The sequence below is a fragment of the Panthera uncia genome, chromosome E1, assembly GCF_023721935.1.
Source record: "Panthera uncia isolate 11264 chromosome E1, Puncia_PCG_1.0, whole genome shotgun sequence".
Classification (NCBI taxonomy): Eukaryota; Metazoa; Chordata; class Mammalia; order Carnivora; family Felidae; genus Panthera; species Panthera uncia.
In genome coordinates, this window is record NC_064814.1 from 33,229,088 (window position 1) to 33,249,441 (window position 20,354).

The window sequence follows — 20,354 nt, forward strand, 5'->3', positions numbered from 1 at the left end:
AAGTTAAATATCTTCCAAAAGAGTTTCAATAGAGCAAAATATGTTCAGTTAATTATGAAACAATTTTGAGCATAACGTAGTCCTTTATTTGATGATTCATAGTATGCACAGGAATCTTGGAATGCTTAGAGTTATTATGAAAATGATTATGATAATTTGTATTTAAAAGATGCAAGAGATTGGCCTGTAATGGTGTATAATATACACAAATAATTTGAGTAAATCCTTTAATGTATTTGCTTATCTGTCCCTTCCTCACAACATTAGAACATGGAATATATAAAGGAAACATTCTAATCGATTTTTCTACTTGTTTGGATGCCATATAAGCAAAAGTTTATTGTAATATTGTTTTCATGAATACATATTTTTTTTCCATTACTTTTATTTGCTAACAAAGGCCTAGTATATTGACTTTTATAAAAGACTAGCTGATGTACATAATGAATCCGAAATGCAGTATTGGATATGTTTTAGTTACATAATTAAATGGATTTGACCTAAAGTATTAGGAGAATTTAAAGTTAACCAGGAGTGTGTGTAGGTAGGTATATATGTTTTTATGTGTGTGTCTTTTGAAGGGAAATCTACTTATAAGACTCTTAAAAATGAACAGTAAATATTTTATAACTTTTGTTCATTCTGATTGTTACTGATAATCTTTGGGGAAAAATGAGATAATCTGTTAATAATTTAAAATTTTAGTGGGAGACCAAAAAGTAGAATTAGTAGTATTTATGTAGTACAGATGGGAAAATAATGTCATTACTGCTTATAGAGAATAATTATTCACCTTTTTTTTTTTTTTTTTTTTTTTTTTAGTCTCTATGAATTGTGTATTTATACATGTAGGCACACAATGTAGACCAATTACAATTTTGTATTTTATTTAAGTATTAAAAATTACCTGTTTTATTTAGTTTGAATATTGACCTTAAAGTATATTTTAATACATGTATCAGAATTGATACATCATGAAGCATGTTTCTATTTGAAATAGATGTATAAAGTGGAAATGACTTAACCCTTATATGTTTATGTTATTTGATGTATTGAGCTTTCAATTTCTTCATTTAAGGAAATAGCAGTAATTAAGAGTATACTTTAGGTCTTTATTTTAATCTTCCCTGCTTGATATTTTAATAAAACTTGATATAAATGAGTACTTGAGTGGTTAACATTATCTTTGACTATTACTAGATTTTTGCAATTATGTAAATTGATAACTCCCTCTATAAGTATTTATGGCATAAGTGTTTCTTGCCTGTTGTAATTTGATCCTGGAGATAGGTTGACCAACTTGCCCAGATCTGCCAGGTACTTTTCTAGTTTTAGAACTGAGAATCTTGTTTCCTAGGAAACCTCCCAATCCTGGGCAAATTGGGTGGTTGCTCATCTGAGTTGCAGAAGATTATGAATGTTTGTTAAATTAGAAATATTACAAATTGAGATTCTTTCATTTTTAGGAAAGCCAGTGGACAAAAGCTTAAGTAAAAAAGCTGAGGAACTATTGTCATGTTGTTGTGCATGCCATTCAAAGAATTTTACAAACATTGACTTGAAACAAGGAACTTCACATCATTTCAATTGTCCAAGTACACCACCTTCTGAAAGATATGGCACTTCATCAACTTGTCAAGGTAGTTTATACTTTGCCTGGCTCTTTTGGTATCTGTGGTAGCCTTAATTATTGCTGTTATTAGATTTATCTAAGATAAATTTGGTTAGCATAATGGATTATGTATCTCCACCTAATTCTCTGGAATTATTTTCAGATAACACACAGAGTAGTCAGATATCCTTGGACTATTGTATTCTTGGCTTGACTTTTAATTTATTCAGACATTTTGCTAGTTTAAATCATTTTTTGAAGAAGGCAGTGCACAATAAATGATATTTAGAAATTGATCTTATTTGTGGTCAGTATTGTTAGAGTTTAAAAAAATAATACTGATTTGTATTGTAAGACAAAATCAGTTAGCCTCATTCGTTCATCTTTATGAATTTGCCTGAACTTCTGAGGCCAGTATATCCTCTGAGACTTTTTTTTTTTAAGTACTTTAGTTTTTTTTTTTTAATTGAAGTATAGTTGACACACTATTACGTACATTAGTTTCAAGTGTGCAACATAGTGATTCAAGAAGTCTAGGCATTATTCTGTGCTCACCACAAGTGTGTCTACCATTGTCACTTTAATGCTATTATAATACCATTGATTAGATTCCCTGTGCTGTACCCTTTATCCCTGTGACGTATTCATTCTGTAACTGAAAGCCTGTATGTCCCACTTCTCTCTGGCAGCCATCAGTTTGTTCTCTGTGTTTATGGGTCTGTTTCTGCTTTTCATTTATTTATTCAATTGTTTTGGTTTTTAGATTCCCCATATAAGTGAAATCATGTGGTTTTTATCTCTCTCTGACTTATTTCACTTAGTATAATACCCTCTAGGTCCATTCATGTTGTCACAAATGGCAAGATTTCATCCTTTTTTAAGGCTGAATAGAGAATCAGGTAAATTTTAAATATGATCCTTTACTAGTTCTTACTAGATTTATTTAAGAGAAGTATACTAAGACATCTGGCTGGCTCAGGCAGTGGAGGGTCCAATTCTTGCTTTCAGCTCAGGTCATGATCTCATGGTTCATCGATTTGAGTTCTGCTTCAGGCTCTGCACTGACAGTGCAAAGTCTACTTGGGATTCTCTCTCTCCTTCTCTCTGTCCCTCACCTGTTCTCTCCCAAAATAAAATAAACTTAAAAAAAAGAGAGAGAAATATACTAAGAATATCACAAGATTATTAATATTTAAAAGTATTTCTTTGGCTTTGAGTATATGGGAATGGTTAACCATTATTTGCCTAAGCTGAAAACCTAGGAAATATCCTGTATGCCTTGTTCTTCCATATTTCTCCATGCAAACCTCTATCTCCATTGATACTTCCTTAGTGCCAACTACCATGTTTAGTTTAGAGCATGCATTAACTTCTTGTACTGCTTTCACTCATGCCATTCTTTAATTACTGGTAGGAAGAGAGAGGTTGCTATGATTGATTTAAGTCTAAATAGTATCCATTTCCTAAAATCAAGGTTGGAGTCATCTTCCCCTAAAACACATGACTGTGGGGGCGCCTGGGTGGCTCAGTCGGTTGGGCGACCGACTTCGGCTCAGGTCACGATCTCGCGGTCTGTGAGTTCGAGCCCCGCGTCGGGCTCTGTGCTGACAGCTCAGAGCCTGGAGCCTGTTTCAGATTCTGTGTCTCCCTCTCTCTCTGACCCTCCCCCGTTCATGCTCTGTCTCTCTATGTCTCAAAAATAAATAAACGTAAAAAAAAAAGTAAAATAAAAAAAAATTTATAAAAAATAAAATAAAAAATAAAGAGCTTTAAAAAAACAAAAAACACATGACTGTGTGGAGGAGGGTAGCTGTTTGAACTAAAGTATGATTCTGTTAGGAATGAGGAAGAAGTGGTTGAATACATGCTAGAGAGGTGATCATTAATGTTGTCTACACTATTCTTTTAAATTTATTCTTTAATTTATTTTTTTTAAGTTTATTTTTGAGGGAGAGAGACAGAGCATGAGTAGGGGAGGACCAGAGAGAGAAGGAGACACAGAATCTGAAGCAGGCTCCAGGCTCTGAGCTGTCAGCACAGAGCCCGATGTGGAGCTTGAACTCACAGCCTGTGAAGTCGTGACCTGAGCTGAAGTGAGATGCTCAACTGACTAGGCCACCCAGGTGCCCCAATGTTTATTTATTTTTGAGAGAGAGAGAGAGAGAGAGAGACAAGAGTATGAGTGGCATAGGGGCAGAGAAGGGAGAGAGAGACACACACACACAGAATCTAAAGCAGGCTCCAGGCTCCCAGCTGTCAGCACAGAGCCGGATATGGGTCTTGAACCCACAAACCGTGTGATCGTGACCTGAGCTAAAGTCGGATGCTTAACCGACTGTGCCACCCAGGTGCCCCAGTGTTGTCTACACTATTTTGACCCTTAGCCCTTTTGACTTTCTTTCCATTCCTTAAGAGGGTTATGCTTTCTCTTGCCTCAGAGCCTTTGTTTATAGTGTCTCTTCTGAGGGAAATCCCATTTTCAGTTTGTTTTCCTGCTTTTCCTTTAGGTCTCAGCTTAAATGTCACTTCCTTGAAGGAGCCATACTGACCTTTCTATCAGACTAGATTTGGTTTCTGTATTATGTTCTGTCCTCTCACTGTGTACCTCTCCTTTATAGCACTTGTCATAGTTTTATTATCCATATGTCTGTATTCATCATTTATCAATCTCAGCTTCCCCTAGCAAACTATGTACTCCATGAGGTCAGGGACCATGTCAGTTTGCTTATCATTGAATCTTTAGTGCCTAGCAGAGTGCCTGGCATATAGTAGGTGCTAGCTAAAAAGAGTTATTGTATGAATGAGTGGAATTGACTTTGAGATAATTATAGGAACTTTGGTTTATCTTTATATACAACCTGTTTTTTTTTAATTTTTTTACGTTTATTTTGAGAGAGAGAGAGAGAGAGAGAGAACGAGAACGAGAACGAGCATGAGCATGCACAAGTGGGAGGGGCAGAGAGAAGGAGAGACAGAATCCCAAGCAGACTCCACACCACTAGCCCAGAGCCCAATGCAGGGCTCTAAATTACAAACTATGAGATCATGGCCTGAACTGAGATAAGAGTCAGGCCCTTAACTGACTGAGCCACGCAGGCGCCCCTATACAACCTGTATTTTTAAAAAAAACAGCCTTATTGAAATATACCTGACATGACTATATATATGCATGGTAGGTACACTTTGATAAATTTTGACATAGGTGTACCTTCATTAAACTTTCAGCAGCATCAAGATAGTGAACATAATCCATCACCTTCAAAAGTTTTCTCATGCCCCTTTGTTATCCCTCTTTCCCAACCCTCCATGATTCACTCTCCCCAAACAACCACTGATTTGCTTTCTGTCAATATAGATTAGTTTGAATTTTCTGGAATTTATATAAATGGAATCATAGTTTGTACACTTATTTTATCTAGCTTCTTTCACTTAACGTAATTTTTTTGAAATTCATCCATGTTGTTGCATGTATCAACGCTTTGTTCCTTTTTATTGTTAAGTAATTTTCTATTGTATGGGTATACTACAAATGGTTTCTCCAGTCTCCTGTTGATTTATATTTGAGTTGTTTCTATTTTTAAGCTATTACATATAAAGCCACTGTGAGTATTTGTGTGTAAGTCTTTGTTTTGGACATATATGCTTTCAGTTTTCTTGACTAAATACTTAGAAGTGATAGGACTAGATCATTTATGTTTAACTTTTTAAGAACCTTACAGACTGTTTCCCAAAGTGGTTTTACCTTCTTACATTCTCACCAGCAGTGGTTGGGAGTTCCCAATTCTTTATATCCTTGTCAGCACTTTTTTGCCATTCTAATAGGTATGTGGTGGTATCCCATTAAAACCCATTGTGGTTTTAATTTACATTTCCCTCATCACTTGTGACAGTTGAGCATAATTTCATGTGCTTATTAGCCTTCTATGTTATCTTCTCTTTTTTTTAAGTTTTTTTTTTTTTTTTTTTTTTTTTTTAATAAAGAGAGTACTATGTGAGCAGGGGAGGGGCAGAGAGAGGGAGAGAGAGAATCCCAACCAGGTTCTGTGCTGTTAGCACAGAGCCCAACTCGGGGCTCCATCCTCGATCTTGATCCCAGGAACCGTGAGATCATGACCCGAGCCAAAACCAGCAGTCGGATATGGATGCTTAACCGACTGAGCTACCCAGGTGCCCCTCTTTTTATGTTTATTGAGCGTTTGAATAGCCTCTTCAATGAATTGCCTATTTAAATTGTTTGCCCATTTTTCTATTGGGTTGTTTCTTACTGATTTCTAGGAGGTGTGTTTTGTGTTTTTTTAAAATTCTAGATAGGTCTTATTTCTTTATAATTTTATATTTTAAAGACTTAACCCCTTTGATAAACTTCTTGCGCACTGCCCTGCTATAAAGGACAGGAAGAGGGGTGCCTGGGTGACTCAGTCGGTTAGGCGTCTGACTTCGTCTCAGGTCGTGTTTTGATGGTTCATGGTGCAAGCCCCATGTCGGGCTCTATGCCGACAGCTCAGAGCCTGGAGCCTGCTTCCGGTTCTGTGTCTCCCTTTCTCTGGCCCTCCCCTGCTCATGCTTTGTCTCACTGTCTCTCTCAAAAATAAATAAACATTAAAAAAAAAAAAAAAAAAAAAGGACAGGAAGATAAGCCTTTTTTATATGCAGGTAATGTGATTTTTTTTTTTTTTTTTTTAACAAATTGGGTTTAATCTTATTTGACACATGGCAATTTAATTTTTCTAAAACTAAATTAATTGCTTTTGGTAGATGCTTCCTACCCTTTAATGGGCCCATACAAATTTGCCCCTTGATTTATTAGGGGCAGAGTTTCTCAATAATGGCACTATTATATTTTGAATGGGATAATTGTTTGTTATGGGGACTATCCTATGCATTGTGGGATGTTTAGTAGCATCTCCTAGGACTCAACCCACTAGATGCCAGTAGTATCTGGCATTTTGTGACAGCCAGAAATGTCTGTGTCCAATGTCCCTGCGGGACATTGTTAAAATTGCCCTAGTTTGGAACCACTGATCTAGATTCATTTTGTGGGTATTTTACCAGTTTGACCAGAAATTGCAGAGCTCAAAATTACATGTCTTTTCTAAAATATATATGGAAATGCAGAGGACTAAGAATGGCCAAGACATTTCTCAAGAACCAGTGATAAAAACAGTTTATAGTGATTAAAACAGTTTAGTATTAGCATAGTGTAAAACCAGTGTAAAACAATAGGAAACCCAGATTCATTTCTATGTGTATCTAGAAACTTGATTATTTATTGAAGTGCTTCTACAGAGTAGAGGCCTAAGGAGGGACCTTTTTAAAATTGGTACTTAGATATCCATATGGAAAAAAATGTAGATTTTTTTTTTTTTGTAATTTGAGAGAGACAGAGAGCATGAGCAGGGGAGAGGGGCAGAGAGAGAGAATCTTAAGCAGGTTCTGTGCACAGCTCAGAGGCCTGCATGGGGCTCAATCCCAATGCCCTGGAATCATGACCTGAGCTGGAATCAAGAGTCAGATGCTCAACCAACTAAGCCACCCAGACACCCCTCCATATGGAAAAAAATTTAAATTGGTGTCCTACTTTACTTCATGCACAAAAATTGATTCCAGATAGATTAAAAACCTAGTCATGAAAGGTTTTTTGTGGTTTCACATTTTAGGATTATTTGTTCTAGTTCTGTGAAAAATGCTGTTGGTATTTGACAGGGGTTGCATTAAATCTATAGATTGCTGTGGTTAGTATAGACATTTAAACAATATTTGTTCTTCCAGCTCATGAGTATGGAATGTCTTTCCATTTCTTTGCATCATTTTGAATTTCTTTCATCAATATTTTATACTTTTCAGAGTACAGCTCTCTCACTTCTTTGGTTAAGTTTATTCCTAGATATTTTATTGTTTTTGGTGCAACTGTAAGTGGGATTGTTTTCTTAATTTCACTTTGTGCTGTTTCATTGTAAGTGTATAGGAATGCAACAGATTTCTGTACATTGATTTTGTATCCTGTGAATTTATTGAATTCATTTATCAGTAGTTTTTTGGTGGAGTCTTTAGGGTTTTCTGTATATTATAGTATTATGTCATCTGCAAATAGTGAAAGTTCTACTTCTTATCAATTTTGATGTCTTTTATTTCTTTAGATTGTCCAATTGCTGTGGCTAGGACTTCCAGTACTATGTGAATAAAGGTGGTTACACTTATTCCTGACCTTTAGGGAAAAGCTCTTAGTTTTTCATCACTGAATATGATGTTGACTGTGGGTTTTTCATATAAGGCCTCATATTGAGATATGTTCCCTCTAGACCTACATTGCAGAGGATTTTTATCATGAATGGATGTTGTACTTTGTCAAATGCTTTTTCTGCATCTTTTGAAGTGATCATATGGCTTTTATCCTTTCTCCTATTGATGTGACATATGACGTTGATTGTTTTGCTTCGATAGCCAAAGCAATCTTGAAAAAGAAAAACAACTGGAGGTATCACAATTCCACAGTTCAAGTTATATTACAAAGCAGTAGTAATTAAAATAGTATGATACTGGTAAAAAATACACACATAGCTACATGGAATACAACAGAAAACCCAGAAATAAAACCCACAATTATGTGGATAATCTTGACAAAGGAGGAATGAGTATATACTGGAAAAAAGACCATCTCTTCACCAAATAGTGTTGGGAAAACTAGACACCCACATGCAAAAGAAAAACTGGACCATTTTCTTTCACCATACACAAACACTCAAAATGGATCAAAGACCTAAATGTAAGACCTGAAACCATAACCTTGAAGAGAGCACAGGCAATAATCTTTGACATCAGCCATAGCAATGTTTTTCTAGATTTGCCTCCTGAGGCAACAGAAATAAAAGCAAAAATAAACTATTGGAATTACACCAAAATAAAAATTTTCTGCACGGTAAGGGTAACAACCAACAAAACTAAAACGTAACCTACTTCTCCTATAGGAGAAGATACTTGCAAATGACATAACTGACAATGGGTTAGTATCCAAAATACATAGAACTGATACAACTCAATACCCAAAAGAGAATCCAATTAAAAAATGAGCAGAAGACATGAACAGATATTTCCCCAAAGAAGACAGACAGATAGATGGCTAACACACATGAAAAGATGCTCAACATCACTCATCATCAGGGAAATGCAAATCAAAACCACAATATCACTTCATATCACTTCATACCTGTCAGAATAGCTAAAATCAAAAACACAAGAAACAACAGGTGTTGGTGAAGATATGGAGAAAAAGAAACCCTCTTGCATTGTTGGTGAGAATGCAAATTGGTGCAGCCACTCTGGAAAACAGTATGGAAGTTCTTCAAAAATTAAAAATAGAAATACCCTATAGTCCTGGAATTGCACTACTGAGTGTTTACCCAAAATATATAAAAAACACTAATTCAGAGGTATACATGCACCCTTATGTTTATTGAAGCATTGTTTGCAATAGCCAAGCTATGGAAGCAGCCCAAGTGTCTGTAGATAGATGAATGGATAAAGAAGATGTGGTATGTAAATACAATCGGAAATTATTCAGCCATAAAAAGAATGAAAGTGGGGCACCTGGTTGGCTCAGTCGGTTGAGCATCTGACTTTTGGCTCAGGTCGTGATCTTACTGCTGGTGGGTTTGAGCCCAACATCAGGCTCTGTGCTGACAGCTTGGAGCCTGCTTTGGATTCTGTGTCTCCCTCTCTGTCTGCCCCTCCCCCACTCGCACTCTGTCTCTCTCTGCCTCTGAAAAACAAAGAAATGTAATAAAAAAAAAAAGAATGAAATTTTGCCATTTCCAACAACATAGAGCTGGAGAGTATAATGCTAAGTCAGTTAAAGAAAGACAAATACCATATGAAATCATTCATATGTGGAATTTAAGAAATGAAACAAAGGAAAGCAAAGAGAAAAAAGACAAACCAAGAAAGAAGACCTTTTTTTTTTTTTTTTTTTTTTTTTTTTTTTTTTAAGCGAGTGAGGGTATGTACACAGGCAAGCGGGGGAGAGTCAGAGGGAGAAAGAACGAGAAGTAGGCTTCACGTTCAGTGCAGAGCCCAATGCAGGGCTCAGTCCCACAACCCCAGGATCATGACCTGAGCCGAAATCAAGAGTTAGACACTCAACCGAATGAGCCACCCAGGCATCCCAAGAAACAGAATCTTTAATTAAAAATTTTTTTTTTATTAAACAAAATTTGTTTTCTTAATGTTTATTTATTTTGAGGGAGAGAGAGAGTGTGAGCAGGCAAGGGTCAGAGAGAGGGGGAGACAGAATCTGAAGAAGGCTCCAGGCTCTGAGCTGTTAGCATGGAGCCTGAAGTGGGGCTCAAACTCGTGAACCATGAGATCATGACCTGAGCCAAAGTTGGACGCTCAACTGACTGAGCCACCCAGGCGCCCCAAGAAACAGATTCTTAGCTGTAGAGAACAAAGTGATGGTTACCAGAGGGGGGTGAGTGGGATGAGGATAAAAGAGTACACTTACTGTGAGGAAAACAAAAAATAAATACTGGGAAAAAAAAGAAGAAAGAAAGAAGGAAGGAAGGGAGGAGGGAAGGGAAGAAGGAAAGGAAGGAAGGTTGGATGGATGGATGGATAGATGGATGGATTTAGGCCAAAAGATTGATAGTGATTACCTCAGGGAGGAAGATTTACAGAAGTGAGAAGGTGGGGGAGGGAAGCAGATGGCACTTTACTTTTTCTTATTTATATTTCTGATTTGCTGAAATCTTTCATAATGAGCTTATATTAGTTGATAATTTTTTAAAACTAAAGTGTATTGGGGGTACTTGGCTGGCTCAGCAGGTAGAGCATGCAGCTCTTGGTCTTGGGGTTATGAGTTCAAGTCCCATGTTGGGCATAGAGCTTACTTTAAAAAAAAAGTTAAAAAGTCATCTGGCTGGCTTAGTAGAGCATACAACTCTTGATCTCAGGGTTGTGAGTTTGAGTCCCATGTTGGGTGTAGAGATTACTTAAAAATAAAATCTTTAAAAAAATCCAGAATTTCAGGGTATTGGATTACATTGGAAACAGGTTTAGAATGGGTCCCATTGTTTACCTTGGGCATTTAACTCCATTTTCCTATGTATCAGTTTCCCCAATTGTAAACTAACAATTGCTATTGTATGCCATAGTAGCAGGAGCTGATCTATGTAAAACTTTTAGCATGCTGCCTGATACTAATAAAATTGAATTGTATAGGTCAAAAAAAAAAAAAAAAGACCTACGTATAAAAGGCAAAACCATTAAGATTTTAGAATACAATGGTATTTAAACTATGTTCCTAAGAGTCTTGGGAAAAAACATGGCTTGTAGGGGTAAGGGCACAATGAGTCAGGGAAGTTCTAGGTCTTTTATTCTGTTTTGGAAATTTTAAGCAATATTTATTTAAAAAATATAGTCCTCCTCAGTAAAAGCTTGAGAATCAGTGCTATGTGGCATAGATTTACTTTGTTTTTACAGACTCAAACTTGGTTTTTGAAATCAGTATTGGACCTGCTTATAGGGCTTCCTTCTCTAATGGTCTATAAATCCTTTAAGGCAGAGGCTGTTTCTTTTTCATTGCTTTTCCATGGTTTCTGGAATTATATGGACTCAGTAAAATAAATGCTTGTTAAATGAATTCAAGCCCTAGAAGTGGAAGGAATGTATAGAGAAGAGTGGGAAGGAAGGAAGGTACTTTTCAGAACACTCACATTTAGGGAAAAGGAGAAACCCATGTATAGGAGCAGTTAAGTAAAGTGTTAACAGATATTAAGGAAAAAGGAAACGTATTTGTTATATTTCAAAAAGACAGTGTTCTGTTTGTCTGTATTCCTAGAGGTTATGCGATGGATTTTGGAGTCAGACAGCAAGAGCCAGTCATATCCACGCTCTGCCTCTTACTAGCTATGTGATACTGGGCATATTAACTTCTTTAAAACCTAGTGTTCACATTTATTAAAAGGAGCTAATATTATTTGGTGATTAAGAGGTCACTGATGACCTTCAAGGTAGTGGGACTAAAAGGCAGATTATAGGAGCTTGATTCTACTGTATTTTTAAGTGTAAAGAACATTTAGAAGCTTAGTGGGGAAGAAACATTGAGATACTGTAGAAAGATGTATATATAAATGAAATACTTTTCTTGGGAGAATCTTACAGATATCTGTATCTATATAAGTGTATATTTTTTAATTAAAAATTTGTTAAATGCTTATTTTTGAGAGAGAGACCAAGCATGAGCGGGAGAGGGGCAGAGAGAGAGGGAGACACAGAATCCTAAGCAGGCTCCAGGCTCTGAGCTGTCAACACAGAGCCTGACATGGGGCTCGAACTCATGAACCACGAGATCATGACCTGAACACTTAACTGACTGAGTCACCCAAGTGCCCTTATATATATATTTTAATGTTTATTTATTTTGAGAGAGAGAGAGAGAGAGAGCACGGGAGGGGCAGAGAGAGAGAGGGGGGAGGGGGGGCAGAGTTTCCAAAGCAGGCTCTGTGCTGACAGCAGAGAGTCCAATGTGGGGCTTGAACTCATAAATCTGTGAGATTGTGACCTAGCTGAAGTTGGATGCTCAACTGACTGAACCAGCCAGACACCCCTTACAGTTATATTTTTTAAACTGCATTATCGGGAGTGGTTTACAAAAGCATAAGCCTATTAAGAAATCAAAATTGGACTTTCCTGATGAAAGCATATTTCTCAAAATGTTATATCTTTGTTAAACTCAGTGGTAAATACATGCTTTTAAACATGTCAACCTCATGTTTTAAAGTAAGGAAATTTTGAGTCTTTAACATCTTGGTTCTAATTTTTCCTGGAAAAATTGCCTAAGTGTCAGTTATTTATACTAATTTTTTATGACTTCTTGTAGAAGACTCTCCTGAAAAAACTACGTTGGCTGCAAAGCTATCTGCCAAGAAACAGGCTTCCATAAAAAGAGATGAAAATGATGATTTTCAAGTAGAGAAGAAAAGAATTCGACCCTTAGAAACTACACAGCAGGTAAACAATTTATTGGCAGTGAAATAGTACCATTAGAGCTGCACAAGGTAGTCAAGTATCAATCAAGTTTTCATTGGCCCTTGTGCAATTTACTTGGGTCGTATCATAGATGTAAATTAAAGGATAAAATATTGTAACTTCATTTTATAATATTACTCATTGAAAAGAGTGTCATTATAATACATTATTGATAATATGTCTTTAAAGTACATGGTGCTTTCCTATATATGAGGAATTAGACAGTTAAATATTTACTTAAGGTATAAATTGGTAATATAGCTACTTTGTACTTTTAATTTTTTTTATTTTTTATTTTTTTAATGGTTATTTATTTTTTTAATTTTTTTTTAACGTTTATTTATTTTTGAGACAGAGACAGAGCATGAACGGGGGAGGGTCAGAGAGAGGGAGACACAGAATCCGAAACAGGATCCAGGCTCTGAGCTGTCAGCACAGAGCCCGACACGGGGTTCTAACTCACGGACCGTGAGATCATGACCTGAGCCGAAGTCGGCCGCTTAACCGACTGAGCCACCCAGGCGCCCCAATGTTTGTTTATTTTTGAAAGAGACAGAGACAGAGTGTGAGCGGGGGAGGGGCAGAGAGAAAGGGAAACAGAATCCGGAGCGGGCTCCAGGCTCTGAGCAAGCTGTCAGCACACAGCTTGATGTGGGGCTCGAATTCACAAACGTGAGAGCATGGCCTGAGCCGAAGTTGGACGCTTAACCGACTGAGCCACCCAGGTGCCCCTGTATATTTAAAAATTATTTTATTATTTCCAGTTAGAAAGAGTCATCTTTTTTTTTTTTTTTTTATGCTTAACACATATAGAAAAACTACTTTTGACCTTCAGGAACAACTTGCCTGCTCAGACTTTGAGTTTGCATTAAACTTCATTTTGGTTCTGTGTTAACAGATAAGAAAGCGTCATTGTTTTGAAAAGGAAGTGCGTGATTTGGATGCAAAAGTTGCTTCAGGAAAGACCACAAAACTCAACTCTCCATTAGGAAAGATAAACTCCTTTTCTCCACAAAATGTATGTATTTATGCCATTGTTCAGTAAAGAAGGAAAATGTGGAATTTGCTAAACTCCTTTTTTTTTTAAGGAATAGTATAATGCAAAGAATAGTAGAAAACAACTCAGAAGTCCTCGAAGTGCTGTCACATCTCTGCTACTAATGTCTGAGATAGGAAACCCTATTTTCTTTGTGCCCCACTTTCCTCATTTATAGAATGAGAGAATTGGACTAGAAAGAAATCTGAAAGGTTATTTTTCTCTTGTAGATTCTAATGTTGTGTACTATACTTCCCTATAATTCTTTCAGTGTCCTTTGGGCAGGCAGTTCTTAAGGAGTAGTCTAGGGAGTTTTGGAGATTACTGACATTTTTTCTCAGGCAGTGTGTGAGGTAAAAAGTATTTTCATAGTAATAATATGTTATTTGCCTTTTATAAGGGGCACCTGGTGGCTCAGTTGATTAAGTGTCTAACTTGATCTTAGCTCAGGTCTTGATCTCAGGGTTTTGAGTTCACGCCCCATGTTGGGCTCTGCACTGGGCATAGATCGTACTTTAAAAAAGTGATACCAATCTTTTTTTTTTTCATTTTTTTTTTTTTTCAGTTTATTTATTTACTTAGAGTGTGTGCAAGTGAGGGAGGGATAGAGAGAGAGGGAGAGAGAGAATCCCCAAGCAGGTTCTGTGCTGTCAGCATGGAACCTGAGGCAGGGCCCCACGAACCTCAAGATCAGGACCTGAGCTGATGTGGGACTCAATCTCATGAAATGTGAGATCATGACTTGAGCCGAAAGACCCAGATGCTTAACTGACTGAGCCACCCAGGCACTACCCCCCTCCCCCCGCATAGTAGTTTTCTTCATTAATGAACAGTTAACAAAAGCCAGTTTCACCTGAGAATATCCTTGATGAAGCAGTAAAAATTACTAATTTTATTAACTCAGCCCTTGAGCTTTTTTAACATTCTGTGTGAAGAAGTAAGCAGTACTCAAAACATTTTGCATGCAGAATAGGATGATTATCTTGAGGAAAAGCACTTGTAGAATAGTTTGAATTGTTAGCTGAACTAGCCACATTTTTCATGGAACATTATTTTTACTTGAAAGAATGACTGACAGATAAACTATGGCAATTCTTGAAATAAAGTAAGCCTGATAAAATTTGATTGAAAATCAGAATTTTGAAAAACTGTATATACCACTGTGAACTTGGCAGTTTATGGTACTTGTAGACTTTCCTAATGATATTGGTGGTGATATACAGTGTGACTTTTTGATATTATATAATGAAATGTATTACCATTTATAAGATCTGTAAAATCAGTGAACCACATATTTTCTAAATGGCCTGTGCATGATATTATGAAATGATACCTGGAAAAGATCCATCCTAAGTGCAAGATAGACCAGTGGACCTTTTCTACCCCATCCCTCCACCTCCAGGCAACTCTAGAGGTTTTTTTTTTCAGTCACTGTAGATTAGTTTTCATATCCATAGTTTTATATAAATGGAATTGTGCCTTTTTTTTAATTAAAAATTTTTTAAATTAAATTTCAGATGTTGTGAATTTTACCTGCTGGGTGCTGGGTGTTGTTATATTTCTATAAATACTCTTGAATTTTATTCTGAGATACAGTTAAGTTACAGGGAATCAACTTGATGCTTTTAATCTGCTTCTAGGATTTGTTAGGTGGGATCTGAGCAGGGTTTAGTTGTGGGTTACCTCAGTAGAGGCTAGCTCTTTCTGAGTCCTCTACCTAATGCTTTATGAATTGTTAGGTTTTCTAGTCTGGCTGGTGGGAACAGGCACTGTTCCATGCCCTGTGTGAGTGCCTCATCATTTAGGGTGATTCTTTCTGCTCTCTTGGATTGTTTACTCACTCACATATGCTGACTAATACCCTGCTAGATATTTGAGAGGTCTGTCTGCAGATCTCTGGGATTCATTCTTTGTGCAGCTATCTCCACTTTAATATTCTTCCCTGTGAACTTTAGTCTTTCCATTTTTCTGGACTGAAGAGCAGAGTCTCTTCAATTCAGGTTTGCTGGGCTATATCTTGGTTCCCCCTCCCCATGGCACAGCCTAGAAACTCTCAAGGCAGTAAGCCTAGGCGATTATAGGACCTATTGCATTTATTTCCTATATTTCAGGGATCACTCTTTCTTACCTGAAATCCTATATCTTAAAAACTATTGTTTCATATGTTCTGTCTGTACTTTTAATTTTTCAGGGAGGAGATGAAAAAACTCATTGACTCTGGGGACAAATTCTAGAAGTCCTTATTTTATTTTATTTTTTTAATGTTTTATTTATTTTTGAGAGAGAACAAGAGAGAGAAAGAGCAAGTGAGCAAACACGTGAGGGGCAGAGAGAGAAGGAGACACAGAATCCGAAGCAGGTTCCAGGCTCTGAGCTGTCAGCACAGAGCCCGACATGGGGCTCACACCCACAAACTGTGAGATCATGACCCGAGCCTAAGTCAGACACTTAACTGACTCAGTCACCGAGGCACCCCTAGAAGTCTTTAGATGGCTTATAAGGCTTCCTGTTTATCTGTACAATCATAAGTCCTCTATAAACTTTATTTTCTTTTGCGCTTTCTCCTTCTTCCTCTTTTTTTTTTTTTTTTAACCAGCTCCTGCTAATTCTTCAGGAAGCTGCCTTTGACATCCCCAATTTGGAGTTAGATTCCCATCTGGAATGTTCCTTGTACTTTTCGGTTTTTAACACTTACCTTACTCTTACTATCTTCTTTACAAGGCTCTAAGTTCCATTAAGGACAACACCAGGTTTTCTAGTATGTTGAGACCTCCTTGAAGGCTGTGACTGTTACATTCATCTTTACGTTCCAAGTACCTAGCTTTGTGCTAGGAACCTAGTTAAAGACTGAGTGAATGAAAACTATATTCCCTGCCCTCAAAGAATCTTCCTTTAAATTCTTAAAAATACTAAATGGGGAAAAGTCATCTTAGGAGCCTTTAATGTTAAATTGTCAATAATAATATATACTGTGTGTTTGCCTCTGCCAATGTTTTCTACCTCATTTTCTTTCACAGTGCCTTATTTTCTTCATAGCTCTTACTGTTTGAATTTATTTATTTACCTGTTTATTATCTATCTGTGCTGTTAGAATGTAATGTCAGTCTTTTTCGTAAGTATCCCTAGTACCTAGAATAGCATATGGTGTATATTAGTTGCCTGATAAATAGTTGTTAGTTAGAATCTTCTCTAATTCTTACAATGGCATAGGCAGTTATTATTGTTATTCCCATTTTATAGATAAGGATACTCTGAGAATTAAGTACTTTGCTTAAGGTCACAGACTGGCAAATACTAGAGCTAAATCCTACCTAAACAGTATGATACTCTGGCAAATGCTCTGATCACTTTATTTTACATTCTCTCTAAAATGCCTCTCAGAAATCCTGGAGTCCTATAAGCAGGATTCTAATATCAATATAAAGGAAAGAAACATTATGTAGAAGCCTCAAGAATAAAGAAATCAAGTATAGGATAAGCTGTGATTGGTAATAATTAAAATTAGAGAAGTGGATTTTTAAATTTCGTTTTGTTTTTATTGGTTAAGAGAATGAGCTTGAATCAGACTACCTGGGTTTTAATCACAACTCTGCTCTTTACACCTATGTAATCTTGATTAAGTTTTTCTACTGTGAGCTATTTTTACTTCAGTTTCTCTATTTGTTGAACAGGGCTAGTAATAGTACCTCTCTCACAGGGCTGTTAGGAGGGTTAAACAGGTAAATATTTATAAAGTGGTAAGAGTAAGGGCGCCTGGGTGGCTCAGGTCACGATCTTGTGGTCCGTGGGTTCAAGCCTGGTGTTGGGCTCTGTGCTGACAACCCGGAGACTGGAGCCTGCTTCAGATTCTGCCTCCCTCTCTCTCTGCCCCTCCCCCACTCACACTATCTCTCTCAAAAATAAACATTAAAAAATTGCTTATAAAGTGATTGGAGTATACTTAGCATATTTTAGAGCTTATTAAGTGGTAAGTGGTAGCAGAAGTAGCAGCAGTAGCAATAATAGTAGCAGCAAAAGGCTCCGTATTTGTGTGCTGCTACTAAAGGTATTATATAATATTGATTAATATCAAATATATATAGTTATCTTTAAATGCTGCTAAAATATATAGTATCGCTTGATACTAATTTTGAGGAATTAGATTTATAATTAAGTAACATATTCTTTTAATATCTGGTAAGGATGTCTATGGCTAAACCTGTTTAGAGTCTAGACCATGTGACCATAAGCAGAATTCCTGGCTGGATACCTTAATTTTTAGCTAAGTGCTTTGATCAATTTCTCCTTTTGGTTATGTACTATGTTGATCATTTATTATGGTCTTCTTAGTGGTAAAGTATAATTACATTTATACCTGTATATCCCTATCTTTATATTGGTTATATTTTTAAGGTTCATGTGTTTATTTTTGAGAGAGAGGGGGGACAATCAGAAGCAGACTCCAGGCTCCACGCTGTCAGCGCAGAGCCCATTGTGAAGCTTAAACCCATGAACAGTGAGATCAGGACTTGAGCCGAAGTCGGATGCTTAACTGATTGAGCTACCCAGGTGCCCCATATCGGTTATATTTTAAACCAGAATTTATAAGTTTTTTTCCTTGGCTGTAGGTAGTATAACTATATTACTGTAGAAATGGGATAATTTTTATAGGTGGGTGATACATTACTTACAAGATTAAAGGTATGGTTTTCTGATAATTTTTTATAACTTTAAAGATTTGTTAAACTAAATTTCTCAAATCTGGTAACTAAAATGATAACATTTCACTAATGTGACATAGAACTTTTGTTTGTAAGAAGACATAAGTGGTATATGCCATACTAATTCAACATAGATAAAGTAAATTGATCATCACCAGAGTACTTTTGCAAATACAGAAAGACCATGTGGTTGAGCTCTAATATTCTTTTTTTGTAGTCTGGAGTCAAAAACATAAAGGTATAAAGTAATTTTAGGTAGTTTCTGAATGATTAGGGAGAAGGTCACAAATACTTAGGTAAAATGATCTATATTTTCAATACTTTTTTCTTCCTAACAATATTAGAATAAGCAGTTACGATAGAATCATACTCAGTACAAAATATAAAATTGTAGTTAATCTTTTTGTATTTTAGTAAATTGTTAAGAAAATATATAAATTTGTGTGTTTTAACTGTCATTTTAATTTTAAAAGTGGATGGTAGCATTTTTAGTGTAAATCTCATAGACATTTAGCACTAGGTAACATATCTAGTTTTTCAAAAGCATTTTCTCAAGCTAATCGTTTCCATGGATGTGAAAAAGAATAATGGGGCTATGAGTAGAGGTAGTTTATTTAAAGAAAGGAATCTTTGAGTATAGAAGTTTTTTTTGTTTTTCCTGTTAGAAACTTACTTTGCAGGGTGCCTGGGTGGCTTAGTCGATTGAGCGTCCGAATCTTGGTTGCGGTTCAGTCATGATCTCCCAGTTTGCAGGTTCGAGCTCCTTGTTGGGCTCCACACTGACAGCATGGAGCCTGCTTGGGAACCTCTCCCCTCCCTCTTTGCCCCTTCCCCACGCACAAACTCTCTCTCTTGTTCTCTCTCAAAATAAATAAACGTTAAAAAAAAAAAAAAGAAGAAACTTACTTTACTTCTGGTACAGAAGCATTTCCTCCTCTCTCTCTTTTTTTTCTTTTTAATAGAGGTATAATTGACATTGTTTTCAGGTGTGCAACATGATGATTCGATATTTGTATACACTATGAAATGATCACAATAAGTCTAGTTAACATCTGTCACCTTTTATAATTACAAAGATTTTTTTTTTCTTGTGATAAGAACTTTAAAGATTTGCTCTTTTAGCAACTTTCAGATATAAACCATGGTCAAAGTGCTATTTTACATCTTCATGACATATTTAGTTTAATTTAATTAATTAATTTTTAAATTTACATCCAAGTTAGCATATAGTGCAACAATGATTTCAGGAGTAGATTCCTTAATGCCCCTTACCCATTTACCCCATACCCACAATCCCTCCAGCAACCCTCTGTTTACTTTCTATATTTAAGAGTCTCATATGTTTTCTTCCCTTCCCTGTTTTTATATTATTTTTGCTTCCCTTCCCTTATGTTCATCTGTTTTGTATCTTAAATTCCTTACATGAGTGAAGTCATATGATATTTGTCTTTCTCTGACTAATTTTGATTAGCATAATACCCTCTAGTTCCATCCACGTTGTTGCAAGTGGCAAGATTTCATTCTTTGTGATTGCCGAGTAATACTCCACTGTGTGTGTGTGTGTGTGTGTGTGTGTGTGTGTGTGTGTGTATACATATATGTATATATACCACATCTTCTTTATCCATTTATCCATTGATGGACATATGGGCTCTTTCCATACTCTGGCTATTGTTGATAGTGCTGCTATAAACATGGGGGTGTGTGTGCCCCTTCGAAACAGCACACCTGTATCCCTTGGATAAATACCTAGTAGTGCAATTGCTGGGTCATAAGGTAGTTCTATTTTTAATTTTTTGAGAAACCTCCATACTGTTTTCCAGAGTGGCTGCACCAGTTTGCATTCCTACCAGCAATGCAAAAGAGATCCTCTTTCTCCATAGCCTCGCCAACATCTGTTGTTGCCTGAGTTGTTAATGTCTGCCATTCTGACAGGCGTGAGGTGGTATCTCATTGTGGTTTTGATTTGTATTTCCCTGATGAT

The 20,354-nt window shown here is 36.5% G+C and overlaps 1 protein-coding gene across 1 annotated transcript in view; it reads left to right on the plus strand.

Moving 5' to 3' along the window:
* BRIP1 (BRCA1 interacting helicase 1) overlaps window positions 1-20,354 on the plus strand; it is a 202,466-nt gene that overhangs the window by 3,870 nt on the left and 178,242 nt on the right. Inside the window, 3 exon segments of the mRNA XM_049636532.1 lie at window positions 1,467-1,640; window positions 12,486-12,616; window positions 13,533-13,652. Of these exon segments, the coding sequence (XP_049492489.1) occupies window positions 1,467-1,640; window positions 12,486-12,616; window positions 13,533-13,652 (425 nt within the window).